The sequence below is a fragment of the Drosophila kikkawai genome, chromosome 3L (assembly GCF_030179895.1).
Source record: "Drosophila kikkawai strain 14028-0561.14 chromosome 3L, DkikHiC1v2, whole genome shotgun sequence".
Lineage (NCBI taxonomy): Eukaryota > Metazoa > Arthropoda > Insecta > Diptera > Drosophilidae > Drosophila > Drosophila kikkawai.
Genome location: NC_091730.1, coordinates 6,191,103 through 6,207,909, shown reverse-complemented (window position 1 = coordinate 6,207,909; position 16,807 = coordinate 6,191,103). Strand labels below are relative to the sequence as shown.

General features: G+C 50.1%; 4 protein-coding genes across 4 annotated transcripts; 1 reads left to right on the top strand and 3 right to left on the bottom strand.

Annotated features, from left to right (window-relative positions):
* The first annotated feature begins 147 nt into the window (after positions 1 to 147).
* On the top strand, positions 148 to 1,407 carry viaf (viral IAP-associated factor). Its single transcript, XM_017165886.2, has 2 exons — positions 148 to 302; positions 459 to 1,407. The coding sequence occupies exons 1-2, from the start codon at positions 297 to 299 to the stop codon at positions 1,173 to 1,175; spliced, it is 723 nt and encodes a 240-aa protein (XP_017021375.1). The 5' UTR covers positions 148 to 296; the 3' UTR covers positions 1,176 to 1,407.
* Positions 1,408 to 1,410: 3 nt separating this feature from the next.
* Positions 1,411 to 2,481, bottom strand: LOC108074018 (tubulin polyglutamylase complex subunit 2). Its single transcript, XM_017165885.3, has 4 exons — positions 2,348 to 2,481; positions 2,127 to 2,294; positions 1,842 to 2,071; positions 1,411 to 1,776 (listed from the first exon to the last, which is right to left on the bottom strand). The coding sequence occupies exons 1-4, from the start codon at positions 2,415 to 2,417 to the stop codon at positions 1,411 to 1,413; spliced, it is 834 nt and encodes a 277-aa protein (XP_017021374.1). The 5' UTR covers positions 2,418 to 2,481.
* Positions 2,482 to 2,733: 252 nt separating this feature from the next.
* LOC108074017 (anoctamin-4) lies at positions 2,734 to 7,058 on the bottom strand. Its single transcript, XM_017165884.3, has 12 exons — positions 6,878 to 7,058; positions 6,643 to 6,824; positions 5,635 to 6,588; positions 5,433 to 5,578; positions 4,797 to 5,377; positions 4,515 to 4,732; positions 4,295 to 4,459; positions 3,879 to 4,232; positions 3,718 to 3,817; positions 3,267 to 3,663; positions 3,119 to 3,209; positions 2,734 to 3,063 (listed from the first exon to the last, which is right to left on the bottom strand). Exons 1-12 carry the CDS (start codon positions 7,056 to 7,058, stop codon positions 2,734 to 2,736), a joined length of 3,699 nt encoding a protein of 1,232 aa, XP_017021373.1.
* Positions 7,059 to 9,330: 2,272 nt separating this feature from the next.
* On the bottom strand, positions 9,331 to 16,804 carry LOC108073795 (balbiani ring protein 3). Its single transcript, XM_017165566.2, has 11 exons — positions 16,501 to 16,804; positions 16,167 to 16,432; positions 14,191 to 16,065; positions 13,963 to 14,127; positions 13,722 to 13,901; positions 13,495 to 13,662; positions 13,256 to 13,438; positions 13,014 to 13,196; positions 12,763 to 12,948; positions 12,114 to 12,701; positions 9,331 to 11,770 (listed from the first exon to the last, which is right to left on the bottom strand). Exons 1-11 carry the CDS (start codon positions 16,505 to 16,507, stop codon positions 9,374 to 9,376), a joined length of 6,198 nt encoding a protein of 2,065 aa, XP_017021055.2. The 5' UTR covers positions 16,508 to 16,804; the 3' UTR covers positions 9,331 to 9,373.
* Between the last annotated feature and the right edge of the window lie 3 nt (positions 16,805 to 16,807).

Sequence of the window (16,807 nt, the reverse complement as noted above, 5' to 3'; positions counted from 1 at the left end):
CTGGTACTTTTGGTCGCTCATGCACTGACAGTCTGGCAACGCTGGTCGCTCATGGCACGAGCTACCAGCGTTGCCAGATCGCCAGTGCATGAGCGACCAAAAGTGCCAGATCGTCAGTGAACGAGCGACCAAAAGTGCCAGATCGGCTTATTCCACCCGACTGGCAGCGCTGGTCGTGACTCACGACGTGACGTCATTATTTTCATTTAAATTAGTTTATTTTTAGTTTAAAAGCTGCATGCTCTCGGCCCCTGCCAAATTTTAATACATTTATTCTGTGAATACAACAAATAAAAATGCAGGTAAATAGTAATTCAACAAAACACCTTTTTCCGGGAGTCAAATAACACTTGTGGGTGTGTTGCGGCCACGCACCACCGCCTCTGCCTGCATCCAAAAATAACTCCTTATTTGGTATGAAGTCTTGAATGAAAACTCACATGGCATTCTCCATTCAGGACCCCAACGAAGACACCGAGTGGAACGATGTGCTCCGCGCCAAGGGAATCATTGGACCCAAGGCCAAGGAGGCGGAGATCACAGAGGACCAGATCCAGAAGCTGATGGACGACGCCATCCAGCGGCGCACAGACCTCCCGCTGAACGAGGGCCAGCGGGACAAGAAGATCGACGACATGTCGCTGGACGAGCTCGACGAGCTGGAGGACTCGGAGGACGAGGAGGTGCTGGAGCAATACCGGCTGCGGCGCATCGCCGAAATGCGGGCCACCGCCGAGAAGGCGCGTTTCGGTTCGGTTCGCGAGATCTCCGGCCAGGAGTACGTCAACGAGGTGACCAAGGCGGGCGAGGGCATCTGGGTTGTCCTGCATCTGTACGCCAACGGAGTGCCCCTCTGCGCCTTGATACATCACCATATGCAGCAGCTGGCCGTGCGCTTCCCGCAGACCAAGTTCCTGCGCTCTGTGGCCACCACCTGCATACCGAACTTCCCCGAGAAGAACCTGCCCACCATCTTTATCTACCACGAAGGAGCCCTGCGCAAGCAGTACATCGGTCCCCTGGAGCTGCGCGGCGAGAAGCTGACCGCGGAGGAGCTGGAGTTCATGCTGGGCCAGGCGGGCGCTGTGCCCACAGAGATCACAGAGGACCCACGGCCGCAGATCAGGGACAAAATGTTGGCCGATTTGGAGGACAAGAGCGCGGACTTTTACTAGGCAGGAAATAACCCATCTACGTAACCCCTTTGGAGTGCCTCAATATGCTAAGGAGTTATTAATCTAATTTCTTGTTAAATACTAAGTTCACAAATTCCTGGAAGAGGAACTGACTCCCAATTGGTGGCACTCCAACCTCAGGGGGGCTCCATTTTCATTTCATTATTTTGTGGCATTTAGTTTTCGTTTTCTTCACACAAATAAATTGTTTACTTTTTCTACTAGAATCCCACATTTACTGCTTGCTCTGCTTGGTGCTGCTGGTCACCGTCTTGGCCACCGTCTTGGGCTTGCCCCGGAATATGTTCGGATCGATGGGGTCATTGTAGGGATGCTCGCAGGCGGGATTTAAAACCCTTCCCCGCCTGGGCTCATGCTCCTCGAGGAGATGCGGCGCTAGAAGTAGGAACAGCTGCTCCGTCCACGAGGGCAGACCGCAGCTGGAGAAGCACAGCTCCCAGTACGGCAGACCCAGATGAGCAATAGCCATGCGCAGGTACTCACTGAAGGTATCCGCCAGGAACTGCCAGCTCAGGGTGCTCAGCTCCAGCAGATAGAATTTGGGATTGTTGGAACTGGTGGATTCATACAGCATGCAGACCTGGAAGAGCCGAGATTTAGGGAGAGAAGAGGAGGTAATTTTGTGAAGGAGAGTAGGTAACCCACCTTGGCCACCTCGTTCACATTGTTGATCTCAAATATCTTCGACTTGGGCGTGATAATGGGTGTGGCATTGCCCCACTTATCCTTGCCAGAAGCAACTGGTGCTGCAGCTGCTCCCAGCACATCCGAGTTGCTGCTGTTTACAGAGTGCGTGGTTTCAATGTTCTCCCGCAAAAGTGTGACCTGCAGCAAGTGGGGGAAGTGGATGTGACCCACCCGACGGATATCGTTGGCTGCAAGTGGAGGAGGTTTAAGCAGAAAACTAGGACCTGAGGAGCCTTCACTCACGTGCATACTGGTAGCTCCAGTTGAGCACAAAGCCATCAGTGGAGAGGTAGAATTTCTTCATATCCTCCGGCAAATAGACGCAGTGCCTCTGCTCCCAGTTGACCACCTGGCAGGCATTCAGCGGCTGCCGCCGTTCCAAAGTCACATTGCACACTCTCGGGACATTGGCTGGAGGAACAAGGATTTTAGGGATAAGATTGGAGCAGGAGAATCATATTTACAGAGTGTCCGAATAAGTCCCAGTGTTAGGTTTTCGTAAAAGGCATCCTCGGGGCTAATTTTCTTGTTCATTGTTAATAATTTTCTTGGCTTAAAAAACCAAATGTTGAAATGTCCAACTAGAAATCTGTTTACCAAGTTGCTAAGGCTTGAATAAAGCTCCAAAAGATGGTTGCTGTGGCAACCAACTGGCAAGTATTTGTACACAAGTTCTTATTTTTCTTACACAACATTGAACATAATTTATTTATTTACAAATACCCTGACATAACAACAATTACACATGAAATAAACGGATTTGTATGATCTTGGAGGTGCGAATGATGACAATTTGGTTTCTCTATCCCTTGCTCTGACCATGAACCTCGCTCTCGGCCTCCTCCTCGTGTCAGGAGACCTCCCACACCGTCGACTCCACAGATCGTCGCGGCCTGGCTGCCACCTCTACATGGGCATCCAGGCCATCGCTCAGCCTACTAAAGCGCCTTGCCCAGCTGCCACGGGCATTTGTGGTCTGACTTCCGGCTATTGAAGTCCGATTACTTGCATCCCGGAAAAGGCTCATGATGTCCTGGTTGTCGCCCTGTGCCCGCTTAATTCCATGCTGGTACTTGGCCTCCTTGGCCAATAGTTGCTCACGCTGCATCTGGGTCTTCACCTCGGATGGGACATCCGGAATGATGAACTGCATGATGCCGGTGATTACGAACACCACGTGCTGTTATAAAAAGTTATATTCAAGAACCTCTGGAATCACTGTTTAAGATATTTACCTCGAAGACCACTACAAAGGCCAAGCGAGCAGCAAAGACATGCCAATAATGGGGACTCAGTCCATAGGGTTCGTAGTCCTTGGGTCCATTTCTAGAAAGGTATAATTATAAGTAGAAGGTAAGGATGATTAGGATGTTGGAAACCCACCTATAACCGCGATACTGACAGGTATCCGGATCCTTCTCGCTGACCGTTGCTCCCCATTCCTCCTTGTAATCGGAGGTGTTAAATATGGACAGCGAGTGCTCGATGTACCCAGCCAGCGTATGCGTCTCCGAGTACACAAACTTGTAGACCATTCGGGGTATAAAATCACTGGTGTAGGCTATTACAAAGGCATTCGAGACGACGGCTGTATAGGTGATGATTCGCAGGATGCCGTACCAGGCCCCTATATCCTCAACACGCTCCGCCAGCGGCCGCCTGGCCTGGGTGACCATCTTGTAAGCATCCAGTCGGATTTCGGCCACATTGTTCAAGAGCGCAAAGAGCGGTGCCAGAGGAAAGGCAGCCACAAAGAGGGTAACGAAGCCATATTGGAGGACTAATTAAAAAAGAATTTTAAATTTATAGCCAAGAAATTAAATGAAAATCTTACTCATTTCCAGATATTCATCGAATAAGGCCAGGCGTCCCGGGTCCTGCATATGATAATCCTGCTCCCAGGCCATGTGTAGATGCGATTCATCCTTGGTGGCCTAAAGAAAAAGCTTTACTTATTCAAAGAAATATAAAAGAAAAATCAACTAATTCCCTTACCTGTTTGTGCTTACGCTGACGCCACCAATTCCAGAACTTGGGAAACAGATACTCCATAAAGTTATTCCAGCACTGCTTGCCCACCATTATAATGGCCAATTGGATGCAGAGTTCGGACAAGCAGCCCGCCGGGTCGCATATGTCGTTCTTCAGGCGGAAGAACTCGCTCCTTCTAGCCTGATCATCACCCGGATAGTCAAAGAAACGGCCCTTGAAGAAGGCTATGTAGATGAGCGACGAATAAAAGTTCATGAACTCAAAGAAGAAAATCTTAAAAGTGTAGGAGTCCTCGTATTCGGTGTGAGTGCGGGGATTCTCCAGATTGGTCAGACGGATAGCCATGCGGTGGTAGATCTGAAATAATATTTATCCATAAATTATGACTTCCTTTAGAATTTATTAAAGCTTGAACTTACTCGTGTGAGTATCATGATGACCACCAAATTGATCAAGGCAGCCGTGACACTGGTAAACAGCTTGGCATGCTCCTTTACAAAGAAACCTCCGCCTCCATAGATAACCGACACCAGGGTTATGCGATACAGGATGGTGCCCAGCACGGCGGAGAGAACCACTGAGATCTGCAGGGAAGTTTTAATAATTTTCCTTTTAAAAAATATTAAGAAATAAGCTCACCATAAAGAGAACTGCACTGCCAGTCACGACAAACCGCAAGGCTCGGTTCCAGGTGGACATGTAGGGCTCCTTTTCCCGTGTGACTGGATTCATGCGGAACGTGGTGGCATTTGTCTCGAATTCGGGACGGTTCTCCTCGTCCATATCCACATTATGCAGGTCCCACTCCCAGACCAACACCGACTGCTTGCGTTTCCAAAGCTCCAGGAATGTGGTGGCTATTTTGGAGACAATAAAATAAATATAAAAACAGAGCTAAATTACATTAGAATTTTTGTATACCCCAAAAGGACATGAATATCGCAAAGAACACCGTCGAAGGATTGTCAAACAGATAGGTTAATCGTGAAAAGAGACACGACTCTGAGAGTCGCTGGTAGCTACAGGCCTTGTCGCACAGCGGGCACAAGGTGATGTTCCCGGTGCCATACTCATTGCAAATCTCCTTGCTGGGTGTGTTGTCCTCGGACTCGAGAGTGGCCAGGCCGTAGATGAAGCAGAGGGTGCCCACCACTGCCGGATAGACCAACATCTCCGTATAGAATCCCAGCCAGCAAAAGTACAAAGCAATCTTGTCGCCAAAGTATTTGCGCACCAGGCACAGCGGCTGCTTCTTGTACCACTGCGAGGGATGGGCCCACGTCTGATAAAGCACTCGGCGGTCCAGTGAGATCCCACTGGAGTGGGGACGGTCATAGCGGCCCTCGTGCAGCGGGAAGCAGCCCAGATAGGTGCCATCGTTCAGCAGACGTCGAATGCCGCTCCGGTCGCTTTCATCGAAGGGCGTGCGAATGAGCACCTGCATCACCATCAGAGATCGCTGGGCGCTGGTGAAAGCAGTGGCGCGGTCTTTCACTATGAACCTGTGGAGGAATATTATTTCCAAACCGTATTTCCCTAAGACAAACTAATACTTACTGCTCCTCCGGATTGCCATTAGCTGTGGCCGCCTTGAAGGTGGTCTCACCCTCGAGAAGGGTTTGGTCTAGTTGAATCTTTTTGGTCAAACGCTGCCACACATCCTTCCAATACTGCACATTCCTCAGCACCACATTTTCCTCGTCCTTTAAACAATAAAAACTTTAGATAAATATGTTTTTAGAACCCTAAAAATCCTCACCCAAGATGGCTTCACGGATATGGTAATAAATCTTTTAACTGGCAGCTTCAGATTCATCACCTCCGCCAGTCGCGTCTCCAGCCGCCAGGGAAGATGTATTTTCAAGAAAAAGGTCTTCTCGTTGAACGACTGCGACTTGTCCTCCAGTTCTACTTCCAGTCCCTCCTTTATAAGGTTCTCCATGAAGCTACGACGATTATCACGACGCTTGGCCTCCGCCTCGGTCATCACACCCAGGTCCTCCTCCTCCCAGGCCAGCACCATGTCCACTTTCCTTCGACCATCTCGAAACATTAGTGACTCTGGGTCCAGTCCCTCTCGATCCTGTTTGCTGACCCTTCTCTCGTCTCCAGACTCTCCGCCGAGACTGTTGCTCTTGCTGGCCTTTCGGCTGCCATAGTAGCTGCCACTCACACTGCTCGTGGAATCTGAGGCCTTCCGTTCCGTGGGCATCAGTTGACGGTAGCCAAACTGGTCAGGTAAGACGTTGGAGTGCGATGACTCCATCACCTCATAAGACTGGTTCACTCTGTCTCCAGAGCCCAGAGTGGGACTTAAATTCAGGCCCAAATTACGACGCATTGCTGTGCCAGGTATATCCTCCTCATGGCTACCCACAATCTTGGGACCAAAGGCCTGCGTTGGACTTGGCTCCGCTGACTCTGATTCCAGATGCGTGGGCAAAGGCACGGCAATGGGATTGGATTTGCTGTACAGTGAACTGCCATTACTGGTACGCATCACCGAGGAGTTTAGCCACTTTTCCGTATAAGCCGCCGAGCCTGCCCTTGCGCGAGTCGAACTCAGCTTGGATTTGGGCAGGATGGGAGTTGAGGGCTTAAGGCTCACCGCTGGGACATTATTCACTTCCTGACTGCAGTAAATACTTTCTGCTTTTTTGTGATCCGTTTCGATTACCCGCGAGTGCAGATCAGAGTCAATTAGGGCACTTTCCTGGGGATACAACAGTGTCATCGCTTGGGTAACCATAACTAAGGCTAAACTCACCCCGTAACTTATCAATCTTCCCGCCACAATGCCACTGTCCTGACTAAGTCTTCTGGGCCGCTGTTTCGTCTGTGTCCGGCGTATCATGCGCTCGCTTTTGGCCGGACTGGACATTACCTCCCTCCGGGTGGAGGGATCTGGGGATTGGCGTGGACTTCGCAGAGTTGGCACCGAAAGGAATCCTGTCGAGGGAAGGGTTAACCAAGAAAAGCTAATGGTCGAAGTATAATCTTACTGGGAAATTGAAAAACCGACGACTGGTCGCTGGTTCTCTCACCCTCGCGGGCAGCACTGCCAATGAGATCCTCTCGTGAGCTGGCCTCCGTTATGGGGGCAGTGCTTTCATCATCGACGCTATCGATGCGTATTTGAAAGATATGTGACCTGTCGCCGGACCTTTCGTTGTGACTGCTCATTGCGGTTGCGGTTGCTACTCTTCCTCTCTCCACGGCGTCATGGAATTCTGTGAAGGAGCGTAATTGGATGGGCGGCAGGTCAAATGGGGGCCACTTTCTAATTTGGCCTAGTTTGGAGACACGGGTCAGTAGCGCACCTGCTCCTGTACCCATGATAAACTATTTAAAGTCCCTCAAGTTCGAAAACTCGTGGGGAAGTGGGAGTGGGTCAGGCTTAGAAGTTGTCCTGCTGCACATACTCTTATCCCCCGATTCCAGGACATTAATAATTCAGGCTTGTTTATACTACTGCCCTCGAGCAGGGCGTTAATACCCTTACGAGTATTTGTATCTTCATTTGCAAGCGCGTTCCAATCAAAAGGTGAACTCACGCACGCATTCGACATTGACCCATGGAAAGGTGTTTGTTCAGCCTGATGAAGGTCTGGGGAAGGGGGTCCCGCCAGTGCACCATGGGAGACACTCCACTTGGTCAAACAAACTTGTTGCTACGTGTGGTGAACACTTTCCCAGGCGGACGAAAAATGACAATACTTGTAAATAATTGCCCTAGATTTTGTGATAGAGGAGAGTGCATGTCAGGTGGTGGTCAGGGGTTTGCCACTGGACAACGAACAAACAAACAAATCCATTCGCGGACTCGAACTCGTACCTGGATCACTCACTAATAAGCGTGCGACGGACGTCCGTCCTGGAAATGTCAGCGCTCGTTGGCAGTTGTGAAAAGTCTCATGCCATTGAAGTAATCACAACAATTGAAGGATTATTGATTCGCTCCTTTCGGCGGGTCCCATTTGGGTATATATGAGTAATCGATTATTGATTTCCGGCTTTTATTGAGATGCACTTGAACAATCGTCACTAGATCTCGATCGATCTGAGGGTAATGTCAGTCTCCAGGACACCTTTTTCGATTCCCAGTTCAAGCTGACCCACTATTGATTTTGTGTTTGGCTTGTAGCTACTATCTCTCAATCAAGGTTCACATTATCCAAGCACACGCTCGCACGTCCATCATATCCACTTGGACTGCCACTTGGCTTTAACACTTTCCGCTCTGCAAGGACTCGCACCGCTCACTACGAAGGTTTCCGACCGAATGACCAACCAGGAGCGCTCCAGGACAATGACACTCTGGGACAGATAGATAATCACGGTTCTACGGCTCTCTGGTTGAGTGGTATTTGAGCTGGAGAGAGAGAGAGTGCCAGTCCTAGTGATGGATGTACCTATGGGGGGACCTTAAACGTTAAAGATTGAGTGATTTTAGGAACGTTTTTAATTATATTTTCTTTGATAAAAAATATAATAAATAATATACTTCCCATATATACATTTAACCTTTTTTTCTACTTAAAACTATTATATACCTTCCCATCACTGATTGAACATACGCATTTGGTAAGGTTGTGTGCCTCTGGTTGGTCACTTTTAACACGAATATCCTATTAATATGGTATTTGACTCGCTGCACGAGGTTCTTCGTGATGACTTCCTAATTTTAAATCAGGCCGAACGTTTCCTGGCCATTATCTATGTACAATCCTTGGTGTAAATGACGTCAGTTACTCGCAGGGTCTATAAACGTCATACGGTTTTGACACGTACATATGTAATGGCGGTTGACCTATAACCAAAGTGAATTTAAGCCTTGAATATAGATATACCCATGGGGCACTCCAAGCAACGTTGTATTGTACCCCTGATGAATACCCGCTCAAATTCGTGACCATTAAAAATAGACACCAATGCGACATTGTCTGATAGGACTCGTACTCGTATGTTGTAAGTACTATTATTGTACGGCTGTAGGTCTATTTTGATTAAGTGCACGTCTCTAATACTTTGGGGCCCGTCTCTTTTAAATCATTATTATTTCGGGGATTGCTGCGTGAATATGAGACTGTTGGTGGGTCGGCTTTGTTTCTGATGGACTGCAGACCACATATATCATATTGTTGCTGAAGTAGCAGTTATTCAAAGTATTCAAATGACAAATATTTGTATTTGGAGTAGAGCTCGTTGGTTCTCAGGAAAGACCCCTTAATTACCAGCATTTTATTTATTTTCTGCTATTATAATTCAAAAATCCTATCCTTATCTCTGACCGAATAATGAGTGTCTTTTTTATGAAATGCTTCGACTCCCAACAGGTGGTCAGAGGCAACAATAGGTACCTTAATATTATGTATGTATTAATATATAATAATAATAAATAAAAACTTTTTTTATTTATACCTTTTTATTCCCAAAATATTTAACCAACACCAAAAGTATTCCTTAACTAGCTCAGCTCAAAGCCTGCACACCTTTTCCTATTTATCGCCGGAGATCACATCATCACCATCGGATTTGCACTGTTGCTGGACATCCACCTCACAGCTGCTGCTCGCCTTGTTGAAGAACTCTCCCTGGGCGCACTCTCCCTCTATGATTTGGCCATGAACGCACACAAAGTATCCCCGACAGTTGTCCGTATTCCTCACCAACTGTCCATGCTTGCCATTGCAGACTCCCACACGTTCGCCGTTCTCCATGAGACAGGTTCCATCGTTCTGACGGCAGATACCCAAAAGACTATCGAAGCCTTCACCATTGCGACAACGCTGGGAGAGGGCTTCATCGTCCTCGCAGCTGGTGTAACGCCGGCAGTCGCCTTGCTCTGCAATGAAGGCACCATTTCCAATGACTCCACAGATACCAGCAAAAGTAGTGGCTGCATCGCTGCAGGTTCCAGTGGCTCCTGCCCTTTCTAGGCCATTGAGATCAACCTGCTGGGCATCTATGACTGGCTGCTCCGTTGGCGAGTCTACCTCAAAAGCCTGGCACTGCTGCAGTGTGGCATTGAAGAAGTAATCCTTATAGCAAAGCTCATGGCGCAGTTTTCCAGAGACGCACAAGTAAAAGTTATTGCAGTTCGCCGGATCTGGCATTATGTAGCCGTGCTTGCCCTCGCACACCAGCGGATCGGGTGGCACATGCTGATTGTTGGGGTCCTCGTCATCGCCCACCTGTTCCACCAATGGACAGGAACCATCGTCCTTCACGCAGAGCAGCTGTTCCGCATCGAAGAAGCTGCCCGCAGCACATCGCTGAGCCGTGGCCAGTCCACCTGCACAAATGAAGTACCGGGTGCAGTCAGTCCGGTTGGCCAGGAAGGTGCCATCTTGTAGATTGCCACAGCTGTAGATGTAGCTGGCATTCCCTTCCAGCTGCCCGTTGCGACAGGGCTGTGCGGCCTGGGATTCGGGCTCGCAAACGGAGAGCACGGGATTGAATTGATGCTGGACGGGACACTCTACTGGGATAGCTAGACCCTTGACGCAGGCGTAGTACAGATTGCAGTAGAGCTCGTGGGGACGCTTTACGCCATGAAGACCGGAGCATGTTTTCGTCCCGGATTCAGTGTCATTCTGGTCGGACTCCTTTCGACACTGGCCATTATCCACGCGACAGATGGAGAGTAAACTGTGGAAGTACTGACCCTCGGCACACTGAACCAGACTGGTTCCATTCTGTTTGGAGCAGCTATAGTAAGCCCTACAATCCTCTGGGTGGGCCACTAGCTTGCCGTCCTCCAAACCAGAGCAAATGGCCAGCTGACAAGAGCCATCATTTGGCCGGCAATAGCCTTTGTTGGGATCAAAAAAGCTGCCAGAGGGGCAGCTCTGTGGGATGGCGGCCACCTGCTGCATGCACAGGTAGAACCTAGTGCAATCCGAGGGATCGGGGACACTTAGGCCATCAGTTTGACCCAGGCATTGGTTCTCTGCAGCAAGTTCCTTCATCTGCAAACGGCACTGAGCCTGCAGTTGACACCTATTGAGATTTCCCACAAAACTGTGGCCTCTGAGGCAGCTGCCCAGATGCCACTCCTCCGCTTGGCAGTAGAAGAAGGTTTGGGAGCAGTTGTGTCCGAACTGGGCACGCAGCTCCCCCTCCCGGCAGATGCGACGCATTCCATTGGCCTGGCAACTGCCATCGCTGGGCACACATCCCAGCATGGGCTCGAACTGCTCCCGCTCCTGGCAGCGTTGCTTAAACCACTGATTTTCCTTGCACAGCTCGTAGCTGTGGCAGCTGCCTATTAGGGAGCGACTCTCACCGCTGGAGCAGCTCTCCAGGCTCTGGTTTGACGCCATGGCGCACTGCCCTGCATCGTTTGGCAAGCAATAGTTGTGCTCCCTGCTAAAGTACATATCCAGGGGACACTGCTGCAGCCACCAGGCATTGTCCAGGCACATGAGGTAGCTATGGCAACCAGCTATGGCTGAGGGACGCACGGCACGCTCTTCGCAATCTGTGGAAATATTCAAAGGTTGCCTTGTCCTCACCCAATTGCAAATGGTTTGGTTCTTCTCCTGCTCGTGACCCAATTTCACAGGCAGGCATGATCCTGGCAGGGGTGAGTAGTAGTGCTGCTTGGGGCAGTTGCGAAGACGCCATTTGCCAGCAGAGCAGCGGAAGAACTGCAAGCAGTTGCCATTCTTGGCGGGCAAGGTCTGGGATTCGGTAAGGTTGCTGCAAGAGGGAAGCTGGGAGACCCTGGCATAGGCACAAACCAAGTCATCTCGAGGCTCCAGGCAACGCTGCTGTTCGGGATTGTAGTAACGCTGGTCGGAGCAAGTGCGTCGTCGCCAGTGCCCATCGATGCAGACCTCGTACTGGGAACAGTTGGCTGGCACCGAGCGTTTTTCGTCGAGGTCGCAAGACTGGGAACAGAAGAATAGAGAACTTATCAAGATTTCCTGAATATAATTCAAATGAAACCCCAGTACCCTCTCTGCCTGTTCCATTCTATAGGCACAAAAATAAAAAGCCGAAAATGGTTAATTCATCTAGTTTGAATTTATTGTAGCGCATATGTGGTTAGAGTACATTATAATTGGGTATTTATACGTATAGAAGTGGAACAAGCGGAACATTCACATTAAACGTAACTCATAAATAACAACTAATGTCATAGGTAGAATATTAAGGATTACAAGGAGCTAGTATTGACCTAGCTTAGAAGATTTTATGGAAGAATCTCTTGAACAAGGACATGGACCTTACGTTTTCCTCCGTCTCCAGGGATCGCTTTTGGATAGCATGGCTACCGCACAGGCCCAGTTCCGGCGAGAATGTCTGGCCATCGGGGCAGGGATGATAGGTCACACTGATTTTCTCCTCATCATCGCACGAGCAGAATCCAGTATCCAGGTTTTGGGCGGCGAATGGCTCGAAGCGACTTCTCTTATGGCACTCTTGCAGGTTGCAAGCAATCATCATGATGTTATCCTTTATGGCACACAAGCCCTTGACAATGTCAAACTCCTGACCCTCCCCGCAGAGGTGGAAAATGGATAGGCCCACATCCTCGCAGGTGCAGAAGCCAGTAGTGGTATTCAAGGCGGCAAAGACGGCGGTGACCGTTTCACGGGTCAGGCATCGGGTGGCATCACAGGCGCTGGATGAGACGATCTTGACGGTTGGTACCTGACAGATGCCGAGGGCACTGTCGTAGCTCTCACCGGCGGGGCAATCCTTGAATACAGGACTGCCGGCCACACAGAGACAAAAGCCCTGAGTGGTGTTCAAAGCGGCGTAGGCGTAGTAGTCATCGGAGACGCATTTACCTGCCTCACAGACGCACTCGGAAGCCTAACAATCAGGGGGGAAAATTAAGTAAAATCTTCTAGAGGAGCTTCTACATTTTCTTTACCGCTAAGACGCCGCAACGTCCTTGATCAGGCAGGAATACCATATCAGGGCTGCATTGTCCCAGGTTGACTTCCCCATTATCACAGTAGCAGAAGGCAGAGCTGTCGTTATTAATCGTGGGGAAGGCCTCGTAGTCAGCCATGCAGGAGCACTTGCTAGCATCGCAGTCGCTGGAGACGCAGCCATTCTAAGGATTTTTTAAAGATTATCAACCGTTTCGCTAATTGTTTACAGTTAAGTCCCGTTTCTCACCGTTTTCGTCTCGCATAAACCTAAAGACACTTCGAAAGTCTGACCCTCAGGACACTCGCTGTAAATGGGCATTCCACCCTCACAATAGCAGAAGCCATCGAGTCCATCGTTTGGCAAATAGGGTGTGTATTCAGAGAGGATGTCACACTCGGTGGCATTGCACTTGGCTACGGCACAAGGATCCTGACCAAGAAATTGTAATTATTATACAGAAAAAGGATATGGAATTATACCCCACTCACCACTGGTTCCTGGCAAGCTCCTAGATCTTCGTCATAGACCCAATCATCGGGGCACTCAAAGAAGACTGGGCAGTCGTTTAGGCAGTAGCAAAAGCCAGATGAATCGCCCTCAGCGGGGTACACCTTGTAGTCTTCAGTGTTATCGCACAAGTTAGGATTGCAGGAATTCACAGGGCAAGTGACCTGGGAGAAGGAAGGAGGTCAGAGGAGGCTTCTTCACTTAAGAAGGAGAATCTTACAGGGACGGGCACGCAGCTGCCCAGCGAAGAGTTATATTTGGAGTTATCGGGGCAGTTGTTGTACTGCGGAACCTCATCCACGCAGATGCAGAAGCCATCGGTGGTGTCCACGGCTGGAAGGGTTTGGTAGTCCGCCTTGCCCACGCAGCCATTGCGGCAACAACGTGGCTTTTTAGGGGGAAAAAAGGTAAGAATAGAAAGGGGAAAAGGAAGTGGCAAGGACTTACATCTGGCTGAGGAATGAGCACGCACTCTAGTTCTTGCAAGTCAAAAGTATAGCCAATAGGGCAAGGCACTGCTATGGGTTCGCCAGCGCGGCACAGGCAGAAGCTATTCGGGTCGAGGTAGTCCGGGGAGACATAGTACTCCGACTCTCCCGTGCAGACTTGGGGATCACAGTTGCCAGTCTAGAATCAATATATAATAAGCTACCTATATCCAAGTCTGAATATTATTCATTCTACTTACGAAATCGCACATCTCCTCGGTGGCATTGTAATAAAGTCCAGCAGGACAAGAGTTAATATAACCACCGCCGTTTTGGCAAATGCAGAAGGTGGAGGTGTCATTGCCCAGAGAGGGATAGGTCTTGTCCTCGGCGGCAGTTGCGCAGAAGCTTTGGTCGCACTGGCACTAAGGTCAAGTTAGAGTAGGAGTTAGTTAATCTTAAGGCAAGGATAATCTTTGGCTACTTACACTCGGTTGAATTTGGCAAATACCCAAAATGGCCTCATATACAGAATTAGATGGACAGGCTGCGATGGTGGCCTGCTGGTTGAGGCATATATAGAACCTGCTGCTGTCACCGGCCACTGGATATGTGGTACCATCACTGGCAGTGGCGCAATTCAAAGCCGAACACTCCACCGAAGCGGAGCACTGACCACTAGACGAGTTAAAGGCCTGGCCAGTGGGGCACTCCACCACCTGGGCAACTCCATCCAGGCATTGATAGTAATCCGTGCAAATGGGATGAGCCACATTGCCGGTGCCGCAGGTGCAAGGATTAATGCATCTGGCAGACACATCAATGGCACACTCACCATCACCAGTGTACCACTGGCCAGAGGGACAAGTATGCTCCGTGGCCAGGCCATTCCAGCAGGTTATGTAGCTGGTGCAGTCAGTGGGATTGACCATTTGGAAGCCATTGGGCTTGTTGGCGCACACCCAGCAGGTGGCACCAGTGTCCACAGCACAGACGCCGCTGCAGTTCTTGAAGACATTTCCCACGCCGCAGGTTCCCTCCACTAGCTGGCCATTTTCGCAGGTCAGATACTTGTCGCAATCGGTGGGATGGGCCACGATGCTGCCCTGCTCAATTCCGCCCTCGCAGTTGCAGTCCGTTGGCTCCGGGTCAACGCTTCTCTTCTGGCGCGATCCGCTGGATCTGTTCTCAGGGCAGGCATTGTTGGTGTCCTCGCGGCAAATGCCCGTGGCGGCATCAAAGTAATAATCGTTGAGGCAAGTCTCCTCCTGCCACTGGCCATTGATGCAGGCCGAGTAGCTCCAGCAGTTCTTGCCACTGGCTGGCGGATCACGAGCATTGCACTGGCCAGCTGATGGGATTGCAGTGCTGGTCGAGAGAGGATTGGGTGTGGTGGTAGTAGTGGAGTCGATGCACACTCCATCGATATCCGCTTGGCATACGTCTAGGTTGGTATTATAATAACTGCCTGGAGCACAGGACTCGGCCACCCAGTCGCCATTCTGGCACTTGAAGTACTGGGTACAGTCCTGGACATTCACCTTCATGTCTCCCTCTGTGCAGTCCGCCACGCAGCACTCGTTTTTATCGTCCACAATGCATACGGTTAGGGTGGAGTTGAACAGGTTGCCCTTGCCGCAGTCTCCTGCTACCAGGACGCCATCGATGCAGATGAAGTACTTACGGCAGTTTTCAGGATCAGGAATGAACTCGGCGTTCTTGATGGCACCGCAATCGCAGCCAGTTGGGGATTCTGTGGTAGTGGTGGTATCCTCATTGCATGGCTCCGTGGTCGTGGTGGTATCCTCCTCGCAGGGCTCCGTAGTGGTGGTCGTATCTTCGCAGGGCTCCGTGGGACAAGTTCCAGGAACACATTCCCAGTTATTGCTCTCGAAGTAGCTACCTTCCGGGCACACCTGATAGGTGGCTGTATTATCGGAGCACACGTAAAACACAGAGCAGTTGCTCTTATCGGCCACAGTCGAGCCATCGCTCTTGCCAATGCAGTAGTTGACCCAGCAATGGGAGTTTCCCTCATCCACCACACAGGCGGCAAAGGAGGTGTCAAAGTAGCTGCCCTGGGGGCAGGTTTGGAGTGTGGCACCCGCGTCCGAGCACACATAGTAGCTGCCGCAGCTTTCAGGGTTGGAGATAAAGGCGCCACTGGCCTTACCCACGCACAGGTTCTGCCAGCACGAATCATCCGAATCCGGAACGCAGGCGCTTTCCGTGAGATTGAAGTAGCTGCCGGACTCGCACTTTTGTGGGTAGGCAGTCTGCTCGTCACAGATGTAGAATTCGCCGCAGTAACCAGACTTGGCCAAGTAGGCGCCATTTACCTCTGTGGAGCACACATTGACGGCCTAAAAGAGGAGATTTTTTTAGGGTTAAATCGGAGTTTCCTTCATCCACCAAACAGGCTGCAAAGGGGGAGTCAAAGATTTATGGAGAAACTTTTACTTACATCAGCAAGAGGAGCCGCAAGGCTCAGCTTGCACAGGCCGCGCTTGGCGCTGGAGCACTTGCCGGTCTTTGGGTTGTACTCCTTGCCCGCTGGACACGTCACCGAGCGAACGGTGCTCTTGTTGGAGCAGCGATAGTAGCTGGAACAGCTCCTAGGATTCGGCCAGTGGGTCGAGAGGCCGCGTATCTTGCGGTAAATGCATTCAGGATCGGCGGCTCCCACCAGGCTAACCACTGTAGTGAGTGCCACAATAGCTAGCAGAGTAACTGGAGACCAGAATTTGTGTTTTAGTTACCAAGGAGCTATCATCAGCATCCTTTCTGCTTTGGCTTACCTTTCATCTTCACTTGTATTCCTCTTGTGTCGGTCGAAATGTACTCCGCATCATTGCCAAAAATTCAAAGGCCTTTTATACATGTTTAGTGACTGCCTGAGCGGCCTTTAGTTTCCCTTATCGCCATCAATTATGTTGATCATGTCAAACACGGGCCCATCATGTCAGTCTAATTGAGGTGTGAACCCAGGCCAGATTGGTTCCTAGAACCTCACCTATCGAGGTGTAACCACTCCCCAATATTTTGCCAAATTATGAATGAATGTCATGAGCATGGTCGTGGCCCCGCTCGAAGGTCGATAGGGAA

What these genes read in the sequence shown, in the direction of transcription:
- LOC108074018 (XM_017165885.3), bottom strand. Translation starts at nt 2,417, where the DNA reads ATGAACAAGAAAATTAGCCCCGAGGATGCCTTTTACGAAAACCTAACA. An exon ending in GGGACTTATTCGGACACTCT is followed by an intron (nt 2,295 to 2,347) that starts GTAAATATGATT and finishes TTGTTCCTCCAG; the next exon opens with CCAATGTCCCGAGAGTGTGC. An exon ending in ATGTGAACGAGGTGGCCAAG is followed by an intron (nt 1,777 to 1,841) that starts GTGGGTTACCTA and finishes CGGCTCTTCCAG; the next exon opens with GTCTGCATGCTGTATGAATC.
- LOC108073795 (XM_017165566.2), bottom strand. An exon ending in GCAGCTGCGTGCCCGTCCCT is followed by an intron (nt 13,439 to 13,494) that starts GTAAGATTCTCC and finishes TCCTTCTCCCAG; the next exon opens with GTCACTTGCCCTGTGAATTC. An exon ending in GTTTATGCGAGACGAAAACG is followed by an intron (nt 12,949 to 13,013) that starts GTGAGAAACGGG and finishes AAAAATCCTTAG; the next exon opens with AATGGCTGCGTCTCCAGCGA.
- LOC108074017 (XM_017165884.3), bottom strand. Translation starts at nt 7,058, where the DNA reads ATGAGCAGTCACAACGAAAGGTCCGGCGACAGGTCACATATCTTTCAA. An exon ending in AATGGCAATCCGGAGGAGCA is followed by an intron (nt 5,378 to 5,432) that starts GTAAGTATTAGT and finishes ATTCCTCCACAG; the next exon opens with GTTCATAGTGAAAGACCGCG. An exon ending in GTCAGCGTAAGCACAAACAG is followed by an intron (nt 3,818 to 3,878) that starts GTAAGGGAATTA and finishes CTTTTTCTTTAG; the next exon opens with GCCACCAAGGATGAATCGCA.